Source organism: Gorilla gorilla, chromosome 15 (genome assembly GCF_029281585.2).
Source record: "Gorilla gorilla gorilla isolate KB3781 chromosome 15, NHGRI_mGorGor1-v2.1_pri, whole genome shotgun sequence".
In the NCBI taxonomy this organism is placed as follows: Eukaryota; Metazoa; Chordata; class Mammalia; order Primates; family Hominidae; genus Gorilla; species Gorilla gorilla.
Window position 1 is genome coordinate 83,564,606 of NC_073239.2, and position 27,731 is coordinate 83,592,336.

Below are 27,731 nucleotides of genomic sequence, written 5' to 3' on the forward strand. Positions count from 1 at the left end.
ATATGTCTTTTTTCTCCCTCTGACTGTTGTTAAAGTGTTCTTGTTATCTTTGATTTTCAGCATTTTGAGTGTTGGTTGTGGTTTTTTTCACCTTTGCCAGTGTGGTGTTTGCCATACTTCTTAAGTCAGAACATTAATATATTGTGTCAGTTTTGGGCTAGTCTCAGCAATTTTTAACTTTTTCTGAAAGTATTGTTTCTCCTCACTTTCTGTCTGCTTTATTCTAACTGGAATTTTATTTGTGTTGAAGTGTTTAATTCCCACATATCTCTTATGCTCTGTTCATTTCATTTCTTTCTTGCTCTGCTTCAGTGTGGATATTTACTGCTGACCTATATTCAAATTCACTAATCTGTGCTTTGCTGTATTCAGTCAGTTATAAAACCCACCCACCAACTGCTTAATTGCAGATAGTGTGTTTTTCAGATATAAAATCACTATTTAATTTTTAAAATAGATTTTCATTCTTTGTTGAAGTTTTCCTTTTTTCATCTACTTTGAAGATCTTTTTTAAAGTCCTTGTCTTCTAACTCTATATCATCTGTGGGTCTGTTTATATTTATTCTCTTTTCCCTTGATTGTTAGTCACATTTTGTGCCCCTTTCCATACCTTGTGATTTTCATCATATACCAAATATTGTTTATAATAGAGCAGCAGAAATTGAACTAAATATTATTTTTCTTCAATTCTGTATTAGAAAGATAAGATCAAGTGCTGATCACCTCAACTCAATTATGAATCTTACTGCATCAAGTCTGGGTGGCAGCTTTCGATACACTTAGAATGCCTTTGATTTTAAATGTCCTAATGACAAGAACTGTTGTGTTGCAGACTCTTCTGTCTGGTGACTTTGTATTTATATACTGTAAAATTGTTGGAGATTTTACTCTACCTTTCTGGTCCTGCTCCCTTTACTCATTTCCTCTGGCTCCCCACCCACTAAGGGGATGCTTTTGGTTGAGAGCAAATATCTTGTGGGAAGACCTATTAAAATTTTATCCTCACAGTGGTAGGCTCCATCTGTTCTAGTGTGACTTTGTCTTCTAATCACCACAACATTACAGGGATTATTATTTGCCCCATGGCCTGTTCTCCCAACTGCTGCCCCAAATCCTCTTAGGTAATTCTGGCACTCAGCAAATTTTTCAGAGAGAAAACTGTCTGTAATTTTGGACTTCATCAGATTCCAGTTTTTCATGCCAGCTTACAAATTATCAAGAGCTGTGCTGGTTTTTCTTTTCCTTAGTAGTGTCCTTCTTTCTTAGCTAGTCTGTGTCTAAATGGCAAATCCTTCCAGAAATTAAAATAATCAGCAGGATTAGCTGACTTAAGAGATATTAATCATCCTGCAAATTTAGTTTCTCCTTTCTATTTCCCTTGCTCACCAATATTTTTAAAAATATGATTTTGTAGTTTGTCTCTTTTTTTCCTGGTTGTTGTGGGGGCAGTGACTTGCTACTGTGTACTACTAAATTAATCTTGTAACAGTAAGAACAACATTTTAGACTGACAGGTTTATTATTTTATGTAATGTATTTATATAGAGTTGGTGTGCTTAAAGTAGTGGATTGTTATTGAAATGTTGGCTTGTTTAGAATATTAATATTTGTTGCTAAATTCACCAGGCCTATAAATAAATCAATAGTAATGTTTGGGGAAAAATGAAAAAAAAAGCTATTTTCTATTTCAAAATGTCTTTTGGTCAGCAATAGCTTAAATGAAATGTAAACAAAAATTAATTTTTTTTTCTTTTCCCCATTCCTATTTAGTGAGTGATAGTTGCTTCAGGAATCTTGCAGAAGACCGCAGTGGGATAAATCTCAAAGATCTCGTACAAGATCCTTCTTTGTGAGTATTTTGCTTTCAGTATTAAGTATAAATTAAAACTTTATTATTAGTGTTCCTTTTCTCAAAAGAGTTTTATGTGAAAACTTATTTAAGGTACAACAATTTTTTCTTTTCTAATAATGTGTTTTACACATATTAAAGTCTGACAGAACAGTTCAGAAATAGAATAGATTTTAGAAGGAATGATGTCATGATTAATGATTGATTTTCAAGGAGGAATGCTGATGGCTGATGATATCTTGCCAATGTGGCAGTAGCTACTAGCCAAGAAAGATGATTAGTAGTTGATTTGCTTGGGAAAGAGAGATTGAATTTGTTTACAACAATTTGAAGTTTTTTGAATATATTGTTTATAGTAATTATTTGTAATTATAATTAGAAATATAAAGTAGTTATTTGTTATAACAATATACATTTGAATATGTTAGATATATTTCTGATGTTTTACATATGGCACAAGAATTTTGGAGAGTTTGATAGATTTCAGTTTTTAATTTTTTTGCTCATCAGTCAGTCCCATCTTTATTGGCATATCTTTCTAATACATATACTCTACAATAATGTCACTTTCTATTTCATAAATTTTTTTTTACACTTTTATATTTACTGGTAAATATGCATACTATCTATGAACATACCTTCCCAATAAGATCAGTTTATTAAAAAAAAATAATTAAAACTAGTTAAGCCTGCGAAGCAGAGTAAAGAAAATTGAATACTCCCAGGTGCCTTCTTTAATGATACATATAATGCATACAATTAAATATGTCCTAATAGGAAATCCATCTCCCAGATCACATGTAATATACCCTCCCACGGGAGTCACTAATAAGTCATTGAGAATTTTGTGAGGAATAAACACAAGAATATCTTGAACTTGAAGATTATTGATTCTTTAATGATTGACTAGTCATGTTAAAAAATATGAGAGTGCTGAAAATGTATTGAATATTGAAGTTTATATATGATGTCGTGAGTTCAGAATGCATTTCCAAGTCTACCTCTCTCCATTTTTTTCTTTTCTCAATCTTTCTTTTTCTAACTCAAAAGGATTGCAAATATTCCTCCTCCTTGATTTTTATCCCTACTATGAAGATTGACAGTTGTCCTTTGAGTCCTGTGAAAATTTAACCAACAATGTAATTATTCTGTTAGGATGTAAATATACCTAGTGAATAACATTTAATTGCATTAAGAGTTCTACTATCCTTATGGATATGGGTGGAAACTTTACAATTTCCTCAAAAGACTTTGCTTATTTGAATGAATAAAATAAATTACTGGCCAGGCGTGGTGGCTCATGCCTGTAATCCCAGAACTTTGGGAGGCTGAGGTGGGTGGATCACAAGGTCAGGAGATTAAGACCATCCTGGCCAACATGGTGAAACCCCGTCCCTACAAAAAATACAAAAATTAGCTAGGCGTGGTGGCATGTGCCTGTAGTCCCAGCTACTTGGGAGGCTGAGGCAGGAGAATCTCTCGAACCCGGGTGGCGGAGGTTGCAGTGAGCTGAGATTGCGCCACTGCACTCCAGCCTGGGTGACAGAGCGAGGCTCCATCTCAAAAAAAAAAATTATTATTGTATTATTTGTAAGATATGTTTTAGTAAAATAAGAATGCATATCTATCTGTTTAATGCAGCAATATGATGAAAAAAATTTGCTCACATGAACTCCAATTATATAAAAGATTTGAAGAATTACACTTGAATAATGGATTATAATAATCAATTGTCATGTTTTGGAAAAACTTGTTGCTTCTTCCTGGAATGTAGAATAACATTCATCATTTAACCTGCCACTAAATTCTATATTTAATTTTAGTATTCTAAAAAAAAAATTCATCTCAGACTACTTCATTGGAAGGACAAAATAATTCTCAGTGTACCTGTCTTAAAACAGCCAGAAATATCTTAATATAGCATCATTCTCTTAACCTGCCATTATCCTCTTGGATTAGTCTAGTATGTAAGAATGTCAGCATTCATGGAGAAAGAGTTTGTTTTTGCTCCTGCCTGCTTGGCTTTCTAAGGAATTTTTTCTTTATTAAGAACTGTCAGGATATACTATTGATGACTTGAATTCATATTTTAAAGATATATTTCTCATTAGGTAAAATCTTTTAGAGAAAGAAATGCCCAATGTGGAAATATATATATATATATTCATATATATATATTCATATTCTTGTGTTGTTATGATGGGAAATATTTTATTCTGAGTTCCTGTCTGATTGCAGTATTCATTTAGTATGTACATTGTAGGTGAGTATTTTTTTTTTTTTAAGCTAGGTGTCTCTTTTCTGTCTCAGATTCTTGGCATAAATGTTCACTACTTTTCATTGATTCAGGTATACTAGATGGTCCTACAAGGAGTTGAATTGTTAATGGTGCAACATTGAATAGGAAGTATATCAGAAATATTTTTTTGTGTTTTTACAAAAATCTCTTCGGCCAGGCACAGTGGCTCACGCCTGTAATCCCAGCACTTTGGGAGGCCGAGGTGGGCGGATCATGAGGTCAGGAGATCGAGACCATCCTGGCTAACACGGTGAAACCCCGTCTCCGCTAAAAATACAAAAAATTAGCCAGGCGTCGTGGCGGGCACCTGTAGTCCCAGCTACTCAGGAGGCCAAGGCAGGAGAATGGCATGAACCCAGAGGCAGAGCTTGCAGGGAGCAGAGATCGCCCAACCACACTCCAGCGTGGGCGACAGAGTGAGACTCCGTCTCAAAAAAAAAAAAAAACTCCTCCTCAAAAAATCACTGTCATTTGATAACTACTCCAGACTAGTCTGATGGTTATTAAAATTGTATACATGTCATTTTAATACATGTTCCAAATAAAAATTATTAGAATAAGATGTGTGTTGAGTGAATGCTTTGTATGTTAATGTGCCTGGCAGATTTTTATTATGATTCACCCATTTGAGCTGCTGATACTGAAAGGAGTTGATGGTAAATAAGAATTAAGAATTTTAGCATCAATACTGTTAGAAAGGAAGACAGAATAATAGAGCAAGAAAAATTAGACTAAGGAAAACCCAGGCTTATCTAGTCAATATTGATACTCAGAGTAGTGTATTATATGTCTTAATTGGATAAATGAGCAGATACAGAATTTCTGTGGACAAACTACAGAAATAAAACTGTAATGAGTTTTATTAAGAATATATGATATAAAACAATGTGTAAACCAAGAGTAGTCAGAGCTAGATGAGGGGCTTACTGCATCAGAGATTGAAAGTGCAGAACCTAAACTGACTAATAATTCATACTCTAAATCTGTGTCAAGCTAATGGAACAATGATAGGTACTCTGTAATTTACTTTAACTGTATAGTACATACTCCAGTATTTTACTGCCATTGTAGTAAAACTTGTTACTGGGCTTGAATGAACCGAGTGAGCTACTGTGTGAACATAGCAGAGAGATGCCATGGGAGAAAAAAAATTTGAGAAAGTTATGAATCTCTAAGCAAGACTTTCTGGTCTTGCTACTAACTTTTCTTTTTTTTTTCTTCTTATACTTTAAGTTCTAGGGTGCATGTGCACAAAGTGCAGATTTGTTACATATGTGTACATGTGCCATGTTGGTGTGCTGCACTCATTAACTCGTCATTTGCATTAGGTATATCTCCTAATGCTGTCCCTCCCCCCTCACCCCACCCCACAACAGGCCCCAGTTGTTCCCCTTCCTGTGTCCAAGTGTTCTCATTGTTCAATTCCCACCTATGAGTGAGAACATGCAGTGTTTGGTTTTTTGTACTTGGGATGGTTTGCTGAGAATGATGGTTTCCAACTTCATTCATGTCCCTACAAAGGACGTGAACTCATCTTTTTTTATGGCTGCATAGTATTCCATGGTGTATATGTACCACATTTTCTTAATCCAGTCTATCATTGATGGACATTTGGGTTGGTTCCAAGTCTTTACTATTGTGAATAGTGCCACAATAAACATATGTGTGCCATGTGTCTTTATAGCAGCATGATTTATAATCCTTTGGGTATATACCCAGTAATGGGATGGCTGGGTCACATGGTATTTCTAGTTCTAGATCCCTGAGGAATCGCCACACTGTCTTCCACAACGGTTGAACTAGTTTACAGTCCCACCAACAGTGTAAAAGTGTTCCTATTTCTCCACATCCTCTCCAGCACCTGTTATTTCCTGACTTTTTAATGATTGCCATTCTAACTGGTGTGAGATGGTATCTCGTTGTGGTTTTGATTTGCATTTCTCTGAAGGCCAGTGATGATGAGCATTTTTTCATGTATCTGTTCGCTGCTTAAATGTCTTCTTCTGAGAAGTGTCTGTTCATATCCTTCACCCACTTTTTGATGGGGTTGTTTTTCTCTTGTAAATTTGTTTGAGTTCTTTGTAGATTCTGGATATTAGCCCTTTGTCAGATGAGTAGATTGCAAAAATTTTTTCCCATTCTGTAGGTTGCCTGTTCACTCTGATGGTAGTTTCTTTTGCTGTGCAGAAGCTCTTTAGTTTAATTAGATCCCATTTGTCAATTTTGGCTTCTGTTGCCATTGCTTTTGGTGTTTTAGACATGAAGTCCTTGCCCATGCCTATGTCCTGAATGGTATTGCCTACGTTTTCTTCTAGGGTTTTTATGGTTTTAGGTCTAACATGTAAGTCTTTAATCCATCTTGAATTAATTTTTGTATAAGGTGTAAGGAAGGGATCCAGTTTCAGCTTTCTACATTTGGCTAGCCAGTTTTCCCAGCACCATTTATTAAATAGGGAATCCTTTCCCCATTGCTTGTTTTTGTCAGGTTTGTCAAAGATCAGATGGTTGTAGATGTGTGGCATTATTTCTGAGGGCTGTGTTCTGTTCCAGTGGTCTATATCTCTGTTTTGGTACCAGTACCATGCTGTTTTGGTTACTGTAGCCTTGTAGTATAGTTTGAAGTCAGGTAGCATGATGCCTCCAGCTTTGTTCTTTTGCCTTAGGATTGACTTGGCAATGTGGGCTGTTTTTTGGTTCCATATGAACTTTAAAGTAGTTTTTTCCAGTTCTGTGAAGAAAGTCATTGGTAGCTTGATGGGGATGGCATTGAATCTATAAATTACCTTGGGCAGTATGGCCATTTTCATGATATTGATTATTCCTATCCATGAGCATGGAATAAATGTTCTTCCATTTGTTTATGTTCTCTTTTATTTCATTGAGCAGTGGTTTGTAGTTCTCCTTGAAGAGGTCCTTCACATCCCTTGTAAGTTGGATTCCTAGGTATTTTATTCTCTTTGGAGCAATTGTGAATGGGAGTTCACTCATGATTTGGCTCTCTATTTGTCTGTTATTTGTGTATAAGAATGCTTGTGATTTTTGCACATTGATTTTATGTCCTGAGACTTTGCCGAATTTGCTTACCAGCTTAAGGAGATTTTGGACTGAGACGGTGGGGTTTTCTAAATACACAATCATGTCATGTGCAAACAGGGACAATTTGACTTCCTCTTTTCCTAATTGAATACCCTTTATTTCCTTCTCCTGCCTGATTGCCCTGGCCAGAACTTCCAACACTATGTTGAATAGGAGTGGTGAGAGAGGGCATCCCTGTCTTGTGCCAGTTTTCAAAGGGAATGCTTCCAGTTTTTGCCCATTCAGTATGATATTGGCTGTGGGTTTGTCATAAATAGCTATTATTATTTTGAGATACGTCCCATCAATACCTAATTTGTTGAGAGTTTTTAGCATGAGGGGCAGTTGAATTTTGCCAAAGGCCTTTTCTGCATCTATTGAGATGATCATGTGGTTTTTGTCTTTGGTTCTGTTTATATGCTGGATTACGTTTATTGATTTGCGTATGTTGAACCAGCCTTGTATCCCAGGGATGAAGCCCACTTGATCATGGTGGATAAGCTTTTTGATGTGCTGCTGGACTCCCACACGATAATAATGGGAGACTTTAACACCCCACTGTCAACATTGGACAGATCAACGAGACAGAAAGTTAACAAAGATATCCAGGAATTGAACTCAGCTCTGCACCAAGAAGACCTAATAGACATCTACAGAACTCTCCACCCCAGCTTTGTTCTTTTTGCTCAGGATTGCTTTGGCTATTCAGGGTCTTTTATGGTTTCATACCAATTTTAGGATTATTTTTTCTATTTTTGTGATGAATGTCATTGGTATTTTGATAGAGATTGCGTTGAATCTATAGATCACTGTTGGTAGCATGTTCATTTTTACAATATTACTTCTTTTTCTTTATTTTATTTGTTTTTTGTTTTGTTTTGTTTTGTTTTGTTTTGAGACGGAGTTTCGCTCTTGTTGCTCAGGCTGGAGTGCAATGGCGCAATCTCGGCTCACCGCAACCTCCCGCCTCCTGGGTTCAAGCGGTTCTCCTGCCTCAGCCTCTTGAGTAGCTGGGATTACAGGCATGTGCCACCATGCCCGGCTAATTTTGTGTTTTTAGTAGAGACAGGGTTTCTCCATGTTGTTCAGGCTGGTCTCTAACTCCTAACCTCAGGTGATCCGCCCACCTCGGCCTCCCAAAGTGCTGGGATTACAGGCATGAGCCACTGTGCCTGGCCAATATTATTTCTTTCAATTCATAAACATAGGATGTGTTTCCATTTGTTTGTGTCCTCTTCAATTTCTTTCATCAGTTTTTTAGTTTGTTTGTGTAGAGATCTTTCACCCTCTTGGTTAAATTTATTTCTAGGTACAGTTGATCCTTGAACAGTATGAGTATTTGGTGTATTGCTCCCGCATGCTGTTGAAAATTTAGGTGTAACTTTTGACTTGCCAAAAACTTAATTACTAACTAATAAGCTACTGTTGACTGGAATCCTTAACAATGACATAAACAGCTGACTAACACATATTTTACATACGTATTACATACTGTGTTCTTGAAATAAAGTAAACTAGAGAAAAGAAAGTATTATTAAGAATAACAAAATTAAGAAAAAGAAAAAGTAGATCACTATTCACTAAGTCAAAGTAGATCAACATATAAGTCTTTATGCTTTTCATCTTCACATTGAATAGGCTGATGAGGCGGACGAGGAGGAAGAGGAAAAGGAGTTGGTTTTGCTGTCTCAGGAGTGGCAGAGGCAGAGAAGAGTTGTCAGGGAGGTAGGAGAGGCAGGCACACTCAAGTGTAACATTTATGGAAAAAAGTCTGCATGCATGTAAGTAGACCCATGCAGTTCAGGTCTGTATTGTTCAAGGGTCTAACTGAATTTTATTTTTGTATGTAGCTGCCATAAAATCGATTGCTTTTTCAGTTTCTTTTTCCACTGGTTTATTGCTGATGTTTAGAAATGGTACTTATTTTTTACCTTGATTTTCTGTCCTGCAAAAGTACTGAACTTGTTCATCAGTTCTAAGAGTCTTTGAGGGGAGTCTTTACTGTTTTCTATATGTCATCTACAACATGGGAGATGAACGGGAACAAATTTGGATAGTCCTTTCCAATTTGGATGCCCTTTAATTCTTTCTCTTGCCTAATTGTTATGACTAGGACTTCCAGTACTGTGTTGAATGAAAGTTGTGAAAGTCCTTTGCAGGGACATGGATGAAGCTGGAAACCATCATTATCAGCAAAATATCACAAGGACAGAAAACCAAACACCGCATGTTCTCACTCATAAGTGGGAGTTTAACAATGAGAACACATGGACGCAGGGAGTGGAACATCACATAGCAGGGCCTGTCGGGGGGTGGGGGGCTGGGGAGGGATAGCATTAGTAGAAATACTTAATGTAAATGACAAGTTGATGGGTGCAGCAAACCAACATGGCACATGTATACCTGTGTAACACACCTGCATATTGTGCACATGTACCTAGAACTTAAAGTATAATTTTTTTAAAAAAGAAAAAGAAAGTGGTAAAAATGAGCATCTTTTTTTTGTTCCAGAACTTAGAGGAAAAGCTTTTAACTTTTCCCAAGTCAGTGTGATGTTGGCTGTGGGTTTACTATATATGGCTTTTGTTGTGTTGAAGTGCATTCCTTCTGTATCTAACTTGGTGAGAGTTTTTATCAGGAAGGGATGTTGAATTTTATTACATGCTTTTTCTATGTTTATTGAAATGATTATATTGTTTTTGTCCTTCATTCTATTGATGTGATGTGTCATATTTATTGATTTGCATATGCTAAACCATCCCATTTATCTCACTCATTTATGCCTGGGATAAATCCTACTTGATGATGGTGAATTATCTTTTTAATATGCTGCTGGATTCTGTTTGCTAGTATGTTGTTGGTAATTTTTGCTTCTATGTTCATCAGGGATGTTGGTCTGTAGTTTTTGCATTTGAGTCCTTGGTCTAGTTTTAGTATCAGGGTAATGCTGGCCTCTTAGAATGAGTTTTGAAGAATTGCCTCCTTCTCAATTTTCTGGAAGTTTTAGAAATATTGATTTTAATTCTGCTTTAAATGTTTGATAGAATTCAACAGTGAAGCCATAGGGTCCCAGGCTTTTTTAAAATTACAAATTTAGTCACGTTAATTTTCAGTTGGTTTGTTCTGGTTTTTCATTTCTTCTTGGCTCAGTTGTGGTAGGTTGTTTGTGTCCAGGACCATTTCTGCTAGGTTTTCTAATTTGTTGGTGTATAGTTGTTCATAATAGTCTTTAATGATTTTTATTTATGTGGTATCAATTTTTTGTCTCATTTTTCCTTTCTGATTTTATTTATTTGGGTCTTTTCTCTTTTTATCTTGGTTTATTTGGGTCTTTTCTCTTTTTGTCTTCGTTGGTCTAGCTAGTAGTTTGGCAATTTTACTGATCTTTTCATAAAACCAACTTCTTGACTTTTTTTTATATGTTGTATTTTTTTCTCAATTTTACTTATTTCAGCTCGGATATTTTTTATTTTTTCTACTAATTCTTACAGTTTGTTCTTGATTTTCTTGTTCCTTAAGTTAGCTTGTTAGGCTATTTGAAAATTTTCTACTTAATGTTGATGTTTATTGCTATAAACTTCTCTCTTACTATAGTTTGTGATGTGTCTCATATTTTTTGGTATGTTGTGTTTCTCTTTTCATTTGTTTCAAGAAATTTGAAATTTTTTTCTTAATTTTTTTATTGACCCATGTTCATTGTAGAACATGTTCTTCAACTTCCCTATATTCTCACAGTTTCAGTAGTTCCTTTTGTTGATTTCTAGTTTTATTTCATTTTGGCCAGAAAAGATACTTAATATGACTTCAATTCTTTTAGATTTGTTGAGCCTTGTTTTGTGACCTAATATATGGTCTGTTCTGGAGAATATTCCATGTGCTGATGAAAAGTATGTGTATTCTGCTGCATTTGGGTGATATTTTCTGTAAAGGTTTGTTAGGTTCATTTGGTCTGAAGAACAGTTTAAATTCAATGACCTCTGTCACATGTTGAGAGTGGAGTGTTGAAGTCCCCATCTATTATTGTATCAGAATTTATTCCTTCCTTTAAATCTAACAATATTTGCTTCATATATCTGGGTGCTCCAATGTTGGGTGCATATTATATTTACATTTGTTATCTCCCTTACTGAATTAATCTCTTTATCATTATGTATGTTTCTTTTTAGTTGTTTTTTGTTTTTATGTTTGTTTGAGACACAGCCTCACTCCCTCGTTTTGTGTAAGTACACTCTATGAAGGTCACATAAGGTTGAAATAACCTGAGGATGCATTTCTCAGAATGTATCCCTGTGGTTCAGTGACATTTGACTGTAGTGAGTGGCAAAGCAGTAAACCTTGGTCTGTATTATTCGAACTCCTATATGCTGACTCACTTACATATTTCAGTGAAAACCCAAAGATTTTTATTTAGTGTTGAAGGCCTAAACCTCATTTAAAATTAAGTATAGGCTGGGTACAGTGGCTCACACCTATAATCCCGGCACTTTGGGAGACTGAGGTGGGAGGATCAGTTGAGCCCAGTAATTTGAGACCAGGCTAGGCAACATAGTGAGACACTGTCTCTACAATTTTTATTTTTTATTTTTATTTTTAGATGGAGTCTCGCTCTGTCACCAGGCTGAAGTGCAGTGGCACAATCTCGGCTCACTGCAACCACCGCCTCCTGGGTTCAAGCGATTCTCCTGCCTCAGCCTCCTGAGTAGCTGGGATTACAGGCACTCCCCACCACACCCAGCTAATTTTTGTATTTTCGGTAGATACAAGGTTTCACCGTGATGGCCAGGATGGTCTCGATCTCCTGACCTTGTGATCCACCTGCCTTGGCCTCCCAAAGTGCTGGGATTACAGGTGTGAGCCACTGCACCTGGCCCATGAACATTTTTAAGTGATTAAAAAAATTTTTTAATGAATATTTTATAGTACATGAAAATTATATTTCAGTGTCTATAAATAGTTTTGTTAGGGAACACAGCCATGCATAATGTTTACCTACTATTCATGGCTGCTTTTGAATTATAATAGCAGAGATGATAAGTTGTAACAAGGATCATTTGGCCCACTAAGCTGAAAATGTTTATTATCCAGTCATTTACAGAAAATGTTGCTGACAATCAGATATAGAGGATAGACTACAAAGTGAGCTAAATAATTTATCAGTATTCTGTTCAAGATAGTGTACACTGGGAGATTTTCAGAACTTTCTCTGATTGACATAGAATGGAAGCCAAAATTAAGATATAGGGTCTGCAGAAAACAAAACTAAGCAAACAACAGCAAAAACTATCCAGTACTTTGGTTAGCAACCTCTAATCCAAAAAAGATAATAAAAGCTAGATAACATTTTTCTTTTTCTATGTTTGACAATAAAATCAAATTCGGATTTGTCCATAAAACTCCTGAAATTCTATGCAAAATTTATTTGTGAGCAAATGTTTGTTTTTCTGGGGCGAAAGTCCTTAGTTTTCCTTTGATTTTCTGTGGGTTTTGCAGATGCAAATAGGTTAAGGATTACTAATATATATAGTTAACTCCCAAATAAAGAGGTTTGAATATATCTTTACTTTACCTGCTAACCTTCTTATAGTCCTGGGTGCTTTCTGTTATTTACCTCCTGACTGTAAAACATGCAATTTTTATTTACTATTTTCTGACACACTTCATTGTCATATGCTCTGGTCATTAGGTATAAGTTTACATGGAAGGAGTGAGGAGTATGATGAGGTACTAACATTTATCAACTACCTGCTAGGAACTAAACAGGTGCTTTATGCCTAGTTTTTAATATGATGTTTCATAATTCTGTTAGACATGCTGAGTAATTTGAAATTCAGAGAAGTTAAATATCTGCAGATACACTATCTGTAGATTCTCTAGTAGTAGGCCTGGGACTCCAACCTACGTCTCTCTAATAAGTCCTAAATTATCCTGGCTCCTCTATACAACCAGGAGAGAGAACACAGAAAGCAAGTGGGGAACACAGATGTCTACCTTTTTTTCTTATTGAACAGTTTTCTATAATATTTGCTATTTCTAATTACCATTTTTATATGACCATTGGTGCATATAAACTATATGACATTTTGGTCTCTATGAGCACTAAAAGGATAAAGACATTGTATTAGATTGCTTGAATTGAATGGCTTGTATTGTTGTTATGAAATACCAAAGAAATCTTTATAATATTTGGAATTAAAATATTACCAAGGAAGTAACCCTGAACTGAAGCTTATATAGAGCACTTGTTTGAATTATAGTGTTATATTTTTTATGTTTATTCATACTAGGTAGTAATTCTCTAACCTTATGATTTCATAGCTTCATTGCACTTTAAAAAATTATAAGCATGGCATTGAACTATTGTTTATGTGGGTAACATCTATTGATATTTACTATGTTAAAGAATAAAATTGTTTAATTCACATAAAATATAAATAAGCCCACTACATATTAAAATAAATAATATAATGAAAAATAGCTGTATATTTCAAAACTCCCAAAATAGTCAAAATATTAACAGTTTTTTTACATTTTGTAAATCTCTATAATCTCTGGCTTAATAAAAGATAGCTAAATTTTCAAATAACTGTTTCTACGTTTAATCTGTTGTAACATGTTTTTGTTGAAATTTGTGAGGAAAATTATGCTTGGAACAATTATGTAACTTGGAAGGAATATTTTAATAACTTTTTCTAATGAATATGGATATTATTTGTTTTGCTATTTTACTCAAACTGGACAATAATGATAGACAGTTTCTTAAAGGTAAGTGTAGTAGTCAGAATTCTCCAAGAAACAGAACCAATGATTGATTGATTGATTGATTGATAGATAGATAGGTAGATACATACATACATATATACATACGGGATTTATTAGGAGAATTGACTCATGCAGTTATGGAGGCTGAGGACTTTCCTGACTGGCCATCTGTAAGCTGGAATTCTGATGTCTTAGGACAAGAGAAATTTATATCCCAGCTCCAGAAGAGAGAGGAAATAGCCTATTTGCTCTATTTGGGTCCCCTCTAATTGGGTAGGTCTGCCCACATTGAGGGCAGATCCTACTTACTCAGCCTATGGACTCACTTGTGAATCTCCTCTGGAAACATTCTCACAAGCATACACAGAAATAATGCTTTATCAGTACTCTGTATAATCCTTCAACCAGTCAAGGTGGCACCAAAAATTAATCATCATAATAAGTAACAATGTGGAATTCAAAGCCATATTAAGGACATTTTCATAATACTCTGTTAAGTTAAAATCTATTGGTCCACAAGAGTAGCCAATACAATATTGAAGAATAAGAAAAAAGTTGGAGGACTTGACACTATACAGCTTCAAGATTTATTATAAAGCTGTGGTGATAGGGGCAGTGTAGTATTGGCAAAATAGACAAATAGATCAAGGAAAAAGAATAGAGAGCCCAGTAATAGACTCATATAAATATAGTTGCTGTGGTCTGAATGTATATATCTGCCCAGAATTCTTATGTTGAAGCTTAACCCCCAATGTGAGGGCGTTTGAAGGATGAGGCCTTTGGGAGGTGATTTAGTCATGAGGGCAGAGACCTCATGAATTGGATTAGTGTCCCTAATAAAAGAGGCCTGAGACAGGCCCCTTTCCCCTACCACCATATGTGATTATAGCCAGAAGACAGACATCTATGAATCAGGAAGTAGGCCTTCACCTGAATCTCTTGGCACCTTGATCTTGGACTTCCAGACCTGCAGAACAGTGAGAAATAAACTTCTTTTGTTTATCAGCCACCCAGTCCATGGTATTTTTTAAATAGCAGCTCAAATAGACTTAAGACAATGTTCAACTGATCTTTGAAAAAGGAATAAACAAAATACAATGGAGCAAAGACAGTTTTTTTAACAAATGGTGCTGGAACACCTGGACATCTGCATGCTTTAAAAAATTGAATCTGGACGTAGAGCTTACACCCTTAAAAAAATTAATTCAAAGTGGATCATAGGACTACATATAAAACACAAAACTATAAAACTGCCAGACAATAATATAGGAGAAAGCCTAGGTAACCTTGGGTATGGCAGTGATTTTCAGCTCTAAAGGTGCCATCCACAAAAGAAAATATTGGTAAGCTGGGCTTCATTAAAAACTCTGCTCTACAAACACAATGCCATGAAATGAAAAGAGAAGCCACAGACTGGGAGAAATATTTTCAAAAGACACATCTGATAATGTACTATTACTTAAAAATATACAAGAACTCCTAAAACTCAACAATAAGAAAATGAACAACCCTAGGCCGAGCGCAGTGGCTCACGCCTGTAATCCCAACACTTTGGGAGGCCAAGGCAGGTGGATCACTTAAGGTCAGGAGTTCATGACCAAGCCTGGCCAACTTGGTGAAACCCCATCTCTACCAAAAATACAAAAATTAGCCATGCGTGGTGGTGCACGACTGTAATCCCAACTACTCAGGAGGCTGAGGCAGGAGAATGGCTTGAACCCAGGAGGCGGAGGTTTCAGTGAGCCGAGAACATGCCACTGCACTGCAGCCTGGGCAACAGAGCAAGACTCTGTCTTAAAAAAATAAATAAATAAAAATAAAAATAAAAATAAACCCTATTGAAAAATGGGCCAAAGACCTTAACAAACACCTCACCAAAGAAGATATACAGATGTCAAATAAGTATATAAAAAGATGTTCTACATTTTATGTCATCATGGAAATGCAAATTAAAACAGCAGTGAAATATTACTACATATCTATTAGAATGGTCATAATCTGGAATACTGACAATACCAAGTGCTGATGAGGATGTGGAGCAAGAAACTCTCATTAATTGCTGGTGGGAATGCAAGATGGCATAGCCACTTTGGAGGACAGTTCAGTGGTTTTTTAACATGCATTCTAGCAGTTTTGCCCCTTGGTATTCATCCAAAGCTGTTGAAAATGTACATCCACACAAAAATCTGCACATAGATTTTTATAGAAACTTTATAAATGACAAAACTTGGAAGCAACCAAGATAACCTTCAGTGGGTGAATGGATAAGTAAACTGTGGTACATCCAGATAATGGAATATTATTCAGTGTCAAAAAGAAATGAGCTATCAAACTATGAGAAGATAAGAAGGAAACTTAAATGCATATTACTACATCAAAGCAGCCAATCTGCAAAAGCTACACATTGTAAGTATCCAGCTATATGACTTTCTGGAAAAGGCAAAACTATGAAGATAGTAAAAGAATCAGTGCTTGCCAGAGGTTAGAGAGGAGGAAGGGATGAGCAGGCAGAGTACAGTGGATTTTTAGGGCAGTAAAACTACTCTGAATGATACTACAATGAAGGAAACATGTTACGATGCATTGTCTAAACCATAGAATATACAACACTGAAAATGAACCCTAATGTAAACTGTGGACTTCGGGTGATAATGATGTGTCAGTGGAGGTTTATCAGTGGTAATAAGTGTGCCACTTCGTTGGGGTATGTTGATAATGGGAGAAGCTATGCATATTGCAGTACAAGGGATATATGGGAAATTATATGGAAAAATTTCTCACTTCCTAAAGATGCTATGAATTTCTTTTTCCTTTAAAGAAGTTTATGCAGATTTGTGGTTATCACATAAACAAAATTAACCATAAAAGAGTAATCCTCATTAGAAAAATATTTGTCACATTTTAAAAGTCTGCTCAATTTTGCTGTAAACCTGAAACTAATCTAAAAATGTAAAGTTTTGTTTTACTATCCATTAGCCTTGAGTCTTCCAATTCTGGAAATATGGAGTAAATGTACTTTGGTCTATTCCTCATGCTAAGTACAACTGAAAGTCCTAAGAAATAATGTGGTGGTGTGTTCTTGTTTTTGTGTGTGTGCCTCATAGATATTTTATACTTGGAGCTGAAGCAGCTGACAACCTAGAAATATCGAAAGACACTGACAAATAGCTTCAACAAAAGCTTTCTCTGTTTAGCCAAAGGGCGTAGAAACCATACCAAGTCAGAAAGCTTATACTATAACCACCCTACTCCTGCCAAACACTACAGAAAAACTGTGGTCCTACACCAACCCATGCCAGCAAAAGTTGAGTGGGGAGCCTGGATTCTCACCCTCACTAGACTGTGATGAAGTACCCCAATTTGTGGTCCCGTGAAAGGGTCTCAGAACCTCTGGTATTCAAAATCACAGCTTTGAGACTTTAAGCTTTACTACTAAATGAGTTAAATTTCTCACTTCTAAAGATGCTATGAATTTATTTTGTTTTTCCTTTTAAGAAATGTATGTAGATTTGTGGTTTATCATGTAAAATTAACCATAAAAGAGTAGTCCTCATTGGAAAAATATTTAAGTCACTTTTTTAAAAAGTCTGAATAGTTGAAGTTTATTTTTCACCAAGTGATAATTTATTTTTGTCAATTTTGTGGGAAAGTAATGACTTATTATCTGTTTATAAACAAAATTTCTACACACTAATATTTTACATTTGAATACATGTGTAAATTTCTTTACTCCTATATTTGTCCCTCACAGGAATCCACATCTTTACCTCATCTTTTAATAAGTACTAGTATGTTTTGTTGACTACTGAGGCATTTTATAGTTAGTCTACTTAAATATTAGTTGGATTTATACCAAAAAGTTATCTAAAATAATATTGTCAATGATGAATTGTATTAAACAAATGTGTTTGACTACTCTGTAATTCAGCATTTATAATTTGCCTTAGTTATGTAGTATGTTGTGTGACTTCACAGTATCAGGTTTTGTGAACTTCTGTAGGCATCCTTTCTGAGAAAGCCAATGGGAAAAGTATAATTTTTTACTACTTGTAATTTTGGATAATTGTTGTATATAAGAATGTTTACTATTAAAGGCACAAGATGAAATGTAGACTCAACAGTATTGAATGATGTTAAGAACAAATTAGATTGGAGATACTGGTGTAGTGTTTTTCTCTGGCTTCTGTCATGTGAACTTTCATTCTTATATTGGATAGATGGTGGATATTTAAAAGTATGGTGTAATCTAGGGGTTGGCAAACTATGATCCACAGGTCAAATCTGGCCTGCTACTTGCCTTTTTTTTTTCTTTTTTTCTTTTTTTCTTTTTTTTTTTTTTGAGATGAGGTCTACCTCTTTCACTCAGGCTGGAGTGCAGTGGTGCAATCATGGCTTACTGCTGCCTCAGCCTCCCAGGTTCCAATAATCATCTCACTTCAGCTTCCCAAGTAGCTGGGACTACAGGCATGTGCCACCACAGCTGGCTACTTTTTACAATTATTATTTATTGTAGAGAGAGGATCTCTTCATGTTGCCCGGGCTGGTCTCAAACTCCTGGGCATAAGAGATCCTCCTGCCTCAGCCTCCCAAAGTGCTGGGAATGAGCCACTGTGCCCAGCCTGCTGCCTGGTTTTATAAATAATATTTTCATCTTATGAAATTGAAAAATATGACCCATTCGAAAGCACTTTGGAAATTGTGAAATAAATATTTATTAAATGACTAATTTCAAGTATTACAAATAGTTATTTAAATAATAATACATTATATAGAAAATATAGGATTTGGCCTGAAATTTCATCACAAGTTAAAAAACACATTTTGAAAAGGGATATGATGAATTTTGTTAATGTTAGTCTTTAAACTGAGTCATTCTGCTTGAGCATTTCAAAATGGAGAAAAAGGTTAAATACTTGCTGAATAAGATTTGTCCTCTGATTTGCTTCTGGTCTGTCACTGTTTTGTAGATAACTTGAAATCTGTGTGAAATTACAGAATTCATAGGTAAAAAGGGGATGTAATATTTTTTGGAGAAAATTGAACTATATATTCAGTGAATGTAAACTCTTCTTACTGATGTTGTCATACTCTTTTAAAAGTAGCAGATACCTGGGACTAATTATTCAGGATTTATTCTGAATCAGAGAAATCCAGTGCTTATGTTTACTCAATAAAACTGCTATTTTAAAAGAAATATTTTTATCTTTGGAAAGACAATGATACATGAAAATTGAAGTTTTGTTAGAACACAGTCTTACTCATTCACCTATGTATTACCTATGGGTGGTTTCACTGTACAACAGCAGAGTTGAGTAGTTTCATATGTCACTCAAAGCCAGAAATACAGTCATCCATCCTTTGGTATGTGTTGGGGATTGTTCCAGGACCCCTGCATATACCAAAATCTGCATATACTCAGTCCCTCCATTCGGCTCTGGGGAACCTGCATGTTTACAAAACATTGGCCCTCCATATATGCGGGTTTTGCATTTCATTAATTTGATCTATGTTTGGTTGAAAAAAATCTGCAGATAAGTGGAACCAAGGAGTTCAAACTTGTGTTGTTCAAGGGTAAACTGCATTTTGACTCTCTTTACAGAAAAAGTTTATTGACCCGTGGTGTAGATAAGAAATCATTGTGACCTGAGTAAGAATATTAGTCAATGTAACTCCTTCAAGGTAATGAAAAGAGTACTGAGCTGTGATTTAAACTTACTGCAGAGAAGTCTAGCATATTCCAGTTATCAGCAGTGTAGCATGATAACTAAATTACTTGACCTTTCAGAATCTTAGTTTTCTCAATTGTTAAATGAACATACTGATACTATTCTACTCACTTCACAGTCTTAAAAGGGATAGCATTAGGAGATATATCTAATGCTAAATGATGAGTTAATGGGTGCAGCACACCAACATGGCACATGTATACGTATGTAACAAACCTGCACATTGTGCACATGTACCCTAAAACTTAAAGTATAATAATAATTAAAAAATAAATAAATAAAAGAAAATAATTTAAAAATAATAAAAGGTAAGTGATGATAATATTATATTAAATATGGTGATAGAATTGCTGGATAATTTAATCAGGGAATGCTAAAAAGATAGTGACTCGATGTTGATAATTTCATAAGCTTTTCATTATGTCTTTGTGAGTATATAGTTCATTAGAATTGTTATAAGAAGTTGTTGTTGAATAATTTCAGGTCAATGTGGAAGAAGATGTCTGGTATTTTAAAGTATTCTGTTTTAGAACAAAATCCAGCTTTTTAATAGCACATGCAAGACCAGTAATGATCTGATTACTTCCTGGCTCTTCAACTTCACCTCTCACTATTTGCTGTTTTTATACTATTTGTATAAATGATGGAATTAGAGAGAGAAAGGCTAAGATAATAGGAGTGAAAGAAACATCAATGCCAGACAGAAGTAAACTATGGCTGTGTTTGCCATGATTTGTTTTTCCAATCTGGTTGTTTACAGAAACAAAGCAACAAAAACTAAATATGAAATTAAATAATGAAGAAGCTATGCTGAAGGATGTTTAAAATTTGAAAAAACAACTTTATAAGAACCTTTATGTTTTCTTATGACTGGATAACTACTATTTTTTTAAAGTAATCTTAATTTTAGAGACTACAAAAGGAGAGAGATTACATATAGGAACTTTTCCTTTTGGAAACAATTAAAATTGTGTGTCTTATACGGGCTATTCAACATGATATAAATGTGGAAAATCTACTTACAGAAAAATTTCTGAGGTTATAGTGTTAAATGTTTTCTATTTCTGTAGAGGATATTCAAAGAAAAATTGGTATCAGTAAAATGGACAACTGCACAAAACCCTATTTGTTTTTAGGGGAGGAGGTGAGAGATTGAGGTGGGACTATACATTTTCAAAGAGAGAGGCACTTAGCTACTAGAGATTTAACGAATATTTTATTTTTGACACACATAGTGGAATTTCTAAACTGTGTGAGAGAAGTAAAATAATTTTACAGTTAAAATTATATGAAAGAAGTAGATTTGTGATTTAGATTTAGAGGGAAAACCTAACAGTAATACATGTAGGCATGTTGGCTGTTGCTGTTTTGAATTTATTTCTCCCTTATGATCTAATTTAAATTTGTATTTTTTTACTTAGTAAATTATTGGTCTGGGACAACTCGGGGATGAAGGATTTTACCTAATTTTTCTAAATTAGCACTTCTGCTATTGTCTTTGCATTTATTATTCATCCTAGAATAGAACAAATGTCCAGTTAAAAATCTTTATTATGACCGGATGCAGTGACTCACTCCTGTAATCCCAGCACTTTGGGGGCCGAGGCAGGTGGATCACGAGGTCAAGAGATCGAGACCATCCTGGCCAACATGGTGAAACCCCGTCTCTACTAAAAATACAAAAATTAGCTGGGCGTGGTGGCGTGCGCCTATAGTCCCAGCTACTTGGGAAGCTGAGGCAGGAGAATCGCTTGAATCCGGAGACAGGGGTTGCAGTGAGCCGAGATTGCACCACTGCACTCCAGCCTGGCAACAGAGCAAGACACCATCTAAAAAAAAAAAACTATATTATTTCTCAATTATTTTTATTTCAGTTATATCACAACTATTTAAAATTTGCTTATGAAGCTACCAAAGAGTACATGCACAGAAAGGAAACCTTATGCCTGCCCAGCCCTGCCATCCAGTTTTCCTTCCCTAAAAGCAACCTCTGTTACAGAGGTTATCTGTGCATGCGCACATGTGCACACACACAAATGTGAATGTACAGATACATATATACATATGTATATATGCATATTTACATATGCATATAAGTGCAATATGTACATATTACACATTTGAATAAAAATACATCTTACCAAAAGTATACTGTTGTGCATGTTTCTTTTTTTACAATATCTCAAATATGTTTCATATCTAAACAGACATCACTTTTTAATAGCTGCATAGCATCTTGTTTATTTATAACTAATACATAATAACTGTACATTTGGGTGCGGCCATGATGGCTGACTAGAAACAGTAGCAATTGGATTCTCCCATCAAAAAGAACCGTAATAAGTGTGTGAAACCTTCACCTGCAACCAAGGTATTCAGGCTCTCTAATCAGAAATGACTAGGTGGCTGGTGTGATCCACGGAGAGAAAGGAAGAGCAATGTAGTGTGGCAGCCCACTTGAGAGCCACACAGGGCAGGGTAGCCCCTACCCCGCAGCCAAGGGAAGGCAGTGAGTGAGCCTGCTAACCAGCTGGGGAAACTACTTTTTCCACGGAACTGTGCCACCCATGGATCAGAAGATCACACTCGTGAACCCACGCTACCAGGGCCTAACATTTCAACCCCAGAGCCATGTAGATTCTCAACAGCCTCTCAGCTAGAATCTACTTAAGCCTACCAAGCTCCTGGGGGGGAGGGGCGACCAACACCACAGCTATGGCTGCCTACTGTCTAAGCCATTTGAGATCCTTGGGGTAGGGGCAGCAGCCAGCACTGAGACTCACAACTGCCTAGCATGCTAAGCTCCCTGGGTGGGGGAAGGGTGGCATCCATCTCTATAGCTCCAGGCTGTACTTCTCCCCTCCTGGAGCTAGGGAGGCTGAACAGCTTGGTCCCAAGACATGTCCTCCACAGCCCAACACACCAGCTGTGGCAGACTGCGGCCACAGTGCCTCTTCAGGTGTGATCATGACTCATCCTTCCTCACTGGGTGGGGCTTCCCTGCAGGAACTCCAAAAACTCCAGCCAGAGGCTCAGGGACAGAACCCAGATCTCCCTGGGCTTGAACCCCTAGGGGAAGAAGTCGCCACAGTCTCTGTGGACCAGCAGACTTTGCCTTTCCTCCTGGTAGTTTTGGGGAATCCAGGCAGCCCAGACGAGTGGGTTTTCCCCCAGTGAAGCACAGCCCTTCCCCCAAGGTACAATCTAAGTACTTCATTAAACAGGTCCTGTTCCCTGTGCCACCCAACTGGGTGAGACCCTCCAAAAGGGATTGTCAAAAACCCTATACAGGAGTGATCCTACTGGCATCAGATTGGTGTCCCTTGAGATCAGAGATCCCAGAAGAAGGAGCAGGCACCCATCTTTGCTGTTCTCCAGCCTCCTTGAGACATCTCCAGATGTGAGAGCGAACCAGATGAATAGGGCCTGAAGTGAACCCCCAGCAAACCACAGCAGCCATATAGAAGAGGGACCTGACCATTGAAAAACAATCAAAGAGAAAACAACAACAACAGCATCGACAACAACAACAACAAAAAGCCGTCATGAAAACCCCATCCAAGGGTCAGCATCCTCAAAGACTGAAATTAGACAAACTCATGAAGATGAGAAAAAATCAATGAAAAAATGCTGAAAACCCAAAAGGCCAGAGTGCATCTTCTCCAAATGATTATAACAACAGCAAGGAACCTGATAGAGGATGAGATGGACAAACTAACAGGAGTAGGCTTCAGAAGATGGGTAATAAAAAACTACATGGAGCTAAAGGAGCATGTTCTAACCCAATGCAACAAAGATAAGAACGTTGATAAAAGGTTAGAGGAGCTGCCAACTAGAATAACCAGTTTAGAGAGGAGCATAAATGACCCTATGGAGCTAAAAAACACAGCATGAGAACTTCATGAAGCATACACAAGAATCAATAGCCGAATCGACCAAGTGGAAAAAGGGATATCAGAGTTTGAAGACCACGTTGCTGAAATAAGGCATGCAGACAAGAGTAGAGATAAAAGAATGAAAAGGAATGAACAAAACCTCCAAGAAATATGGGACTTCAGTGTTTAAAAAGACCAAATCTATGATTAACTGGAATACCTGAAGGAGATGGGGAGAACAGAAAGAAGCTGGAAAACACACTTCAGGATAATATCCAGGAGAACCTCCCCAACTTAACAAGACAGGCCAACATGCAAATTCAGGAAACACAGAGAACACCACTAAGATACTCCACAAGATCAACCCAAAGACACATAATCATCAGATTCTCCAAGGACAAAATGAAGGAAAAAGTATTAAGGACAGCCAGAGGGAAAGGCCAGGTCACCTACAAAGGAAGCCCATTGGAATAATAGTGTAACTCTCAGCAGAAACCCTACAAGCCAGAAGAGATTGGGGGCCAATATTCAACATTCTTAAAGAAAATAATTTTAAACGCAGAATTTCATATCTAGCCAAACTAAACTTCATAAGCAAAGGAGAAATAAAATCCTTTCCAGAGAAGCAAATGCTGAGGGATTTTGTTACCACCAGGACTGCCTTGCAAGAGCTCCTGAAAGAAGCACTAAATATGGAAAGGAAAAACCGGTATCAGCCACTGCACAAACACTTCAAAATGTAAGGACCAATGACACTATCAAGAAACGGCATCAACTAGTGTGCAAAATAACCAGGTAGCATCATGATGACAGGATCAAATTCACACATAATACTGACCTTAAATGTAAATGGGCTAAATGCCCCAATTAAAAACACAGATTGGCAAATTTAATAAATTTTCAAGACCTATTGGTGTGCTGTATTCAGGAGGCCTATCTCAAGTGCAAAGACCCACATAGGCTCAAAATAAAAGGATGGAGGAAAATACACCAAGCAAATGGAAAGCCAAAAAAAAAAAAAAAGAAAAAAAAAGAAAAAAAAAAAGAAAAAAAAAAGGGCAGGAGTTGCAATCCTAGACTCTGACAAAACAGAGTTTAAACCAACAAAGATCAAAAAAAGACAGAACGGCATTACATAATGGTAAAGGGACCAATTCAACAAGAAGAGCTGACTATTCTAAATATATATGCACCCAATACAGGTGCACTCAGATTTATTAAACAAGTTGCTAGAGACCTGAAAAAAACTTAGACTCGCACACAATAATAGTGGGAGACTTTAACACCCCACTGTCAATATTAGATCAACAAGAGAGAAAATTAACAAGGATGTTCAGGACTTGAACTCATATCTGGATCAAATGGACCTAATAGACATCTACAGAATTCTCCACCCTAAATCAACAGAATATACGTTCATCTCGGTGCTGCATAGCACTTATTCTAAAATCAGCCACATAATTGGAAGTAAAACGCTCCTCAGCAAATGCAAAAGAACTGAAATCATAACAGTCTCTCACACCACAAGGTAATCAAGTTAGAACTCAGGATTAAGAAACTCACTCAAAACCACACAATTGCATGGAGGTTGAACAACCTGCTCCAGAATGACTCCTGGGTAAATAATGAGATTAAGGCAGAATTCAAGATGTTCTTTGAATCCATTGAGAACAAAGACACAACATACCAGAATCTCTGGTACACAGCTAAAGAAGTGTGAGAGAGAGAAACTTAGGGCACTAAATGCCCACATCAGAAAGCTAGAAAGATCTCAGATCGACACCCTATCGTCACAATTTAAAAGAGCTAGAGACGCAAGAGCAAACTAATCGGATAGCTAGTAGAAGACAAGAAATAACTAAGATCAGAGCAGAATTGAAGGAGATAGAGACACAAAAACCCCTCCAAGAAAATCAATTAATCCAGGAGCTGGTCATTTGAAAAGATAAATAGATAGACTGCTAGGCAGACTAGTAAAGAAGAAAAGAGAGAAGAATCAAATAGACACAATAAAAAATGATAAAGGGGATATCACCAGTGATCCAACAGAGATACAAACTACCATTAGAGAATACTATAAACACCTCTAGGCAAATAAACTAGAAAATCTAGAAGAAATGGATAAATTCCTGGACATGTACACCCTCCCAAGACTAAACCAGGAAGAAGTTGAATCCCTGAATTGACCAATAACAAGTTCTGAAATCGAAGCAGCAATTAATAGCATACTAACCAAAAAAAGCCCAGGACCAGATGAATTCACAGCGGAATTCTACCAGAAGTACAAAGAGGAGATGGTACCATTCCTTCTGAAATTATTCCAAACAGTTGAAAAGGAGGGACTCCTCCCTAACTCATTCAGTGAAGCCAGCATCATCCTGATACCAAAACTGGGAAGAGACACAACAAAAAAAGAAAACTTCAGGCCAATATCCCTGTTGAACATTGATGCAAAAATCATCCATAAAATACTGGCAAACCAAATCCAGCAGCACATCAAAAATGTTATCCACCATTATTAAGTTGGCTTCATCCCTGGGATGCAAGGCTGGTTCAACATACCCAAATCAATAAATGTAACCCATCACATGAACAGAACCAAAGACAAAACGCACATGATTATCTGAATAGATGCAGAAAAGGCCTTTGATAAAAGTCAAAATCCCTTCATATTAAAAACTCTAAATAAACTATGTATTGATGGAACATATCTCAAAATAATAAGAGCTATTTGTGACAGACCCACAGCCAATAGCATACTGAATGGGCAAAAGCTAGAAGCATTCTTTTTAAAAACTGGTACAAGACAAGGATGCCCTATGTCACCACTTCTATTCAACATAGTATTGTAAGTTCTGGCCAGGGCAATCAGGCAAGAGAAAAATAAAGTGTATTCACATAGGAAGAGAGGAAGTCAAATTGTCTCTGTTTGCAGACAATATGATTTTGTGTTTAGAAAATCCCATTGTCTCAGCCCAAAAACTCTTTAAATTATTAAGCAACTTCAGCAGAGTCTCAGGATACAAATCAATGTGCAAAAATCACAAGCATTTTTATACACCATCAATATACAAGCAAAGAGCCAAATCATGAATAAACTCCCATTCATAATCGCTACAAAGAATAAAATACCTAGGAATACAGCTAACAAGGGATGTGAAGGACCTCTTCAGGGAGAGCTACAAACCACTGTTCAAGGAAATAAGAGAGGACACAAAGAAATGGAAAAACATTCCATGCTCATGGATAGGAAGAAACAATATCGTGAAAATGGTCATACTACCTAAAGTAATGTATAGATTCAATGCTGTTCCCATCAAACTACCATTGACATTCTTTACAGAATTAGAAAATAACTACTTTAAACTTCATATTGAATCAAGGAAGATCCCATATAGCCAAGACAATCCTAACCAAAAAGGACAAAGCTACAGACATCATGCTACCTGACTTCAAACTATACTACAAGGCTACAATAATCAAAACAGCATGGTAGTGGTACCAAAACAGGCATATAGGCCAATGAAATAGAACAGAGACCTCAGAAATAACACCACACATCTGTAACCATGTGATCTTTGACAAAGCTGAAAAAAACAAGCAATGGGGAAAGGACTCCCTATTTAATAAATGGTGCTAGGAGAACTGGGCAGCCACATGCAGAAAACTGAAACTCGACCCTTTCCTTACACCTTATTCAAAAATTAACTCAAGATGTGTTAAAGACTTAAATGTAAAACCCAAAACTATAAAAACCCTAGAAGAAAACCTAGGTAATACCATTCAGGACACAGGCATGGACAAAGACTTCTTGACAAAAATGCCAAAAGCAATTGCAACAAAACCCAAAATTGACAAATGGGATCTAATTAAACTAAAGAGCTTCTGCACAGCAAAAGAAACTATCCTCATAGTGAACAGGCAACCTACAGAATGGGAGAAAATTTTGCAATCTACACATCTGACAAAGGTCTAATATCCAGAATTCATAAGGAATTTAAACAGATTTACCAGAAACATACAACCCCATCAAAAAGTGGGCAAAGGATATTAACAGACACTTCTCAAAAGAAGACATACATGCAGCCAACAAACATTTGAAAAAAAAAAAAAAACAACATCACTGATCATTAGAGAAATGCAAATCA

At 36.3% G+C, this 27,731-nt stretch overlaps 1 protein-coding gene across 15 annotated transcripts in view; it reads left to right on the plus strand.

Moving 5' to 3' along the window:
* GPHN (gephyrin) overlaps positions 1 to 27,731 on the plus strand; it is a 674,811-nt gene that overhangs the window by 169,185 nt on the left and 477,895 nt on the right. For all 15 annotated transcript variants that reach the window (XM_055362127.2, XM_055362134.2, XM_055362131.2 and 12 more), the window contains exon 2: positions 1,771 to 1,849. In XM_055362127.2, the coding sequence (XP_055218102.1) occupies positions 1,771 to 1,849 (79 nt within the window). The remainder of the gene's footprint in view (positions 1 to 1,770; positions 1,850 to 27,731) is intronic.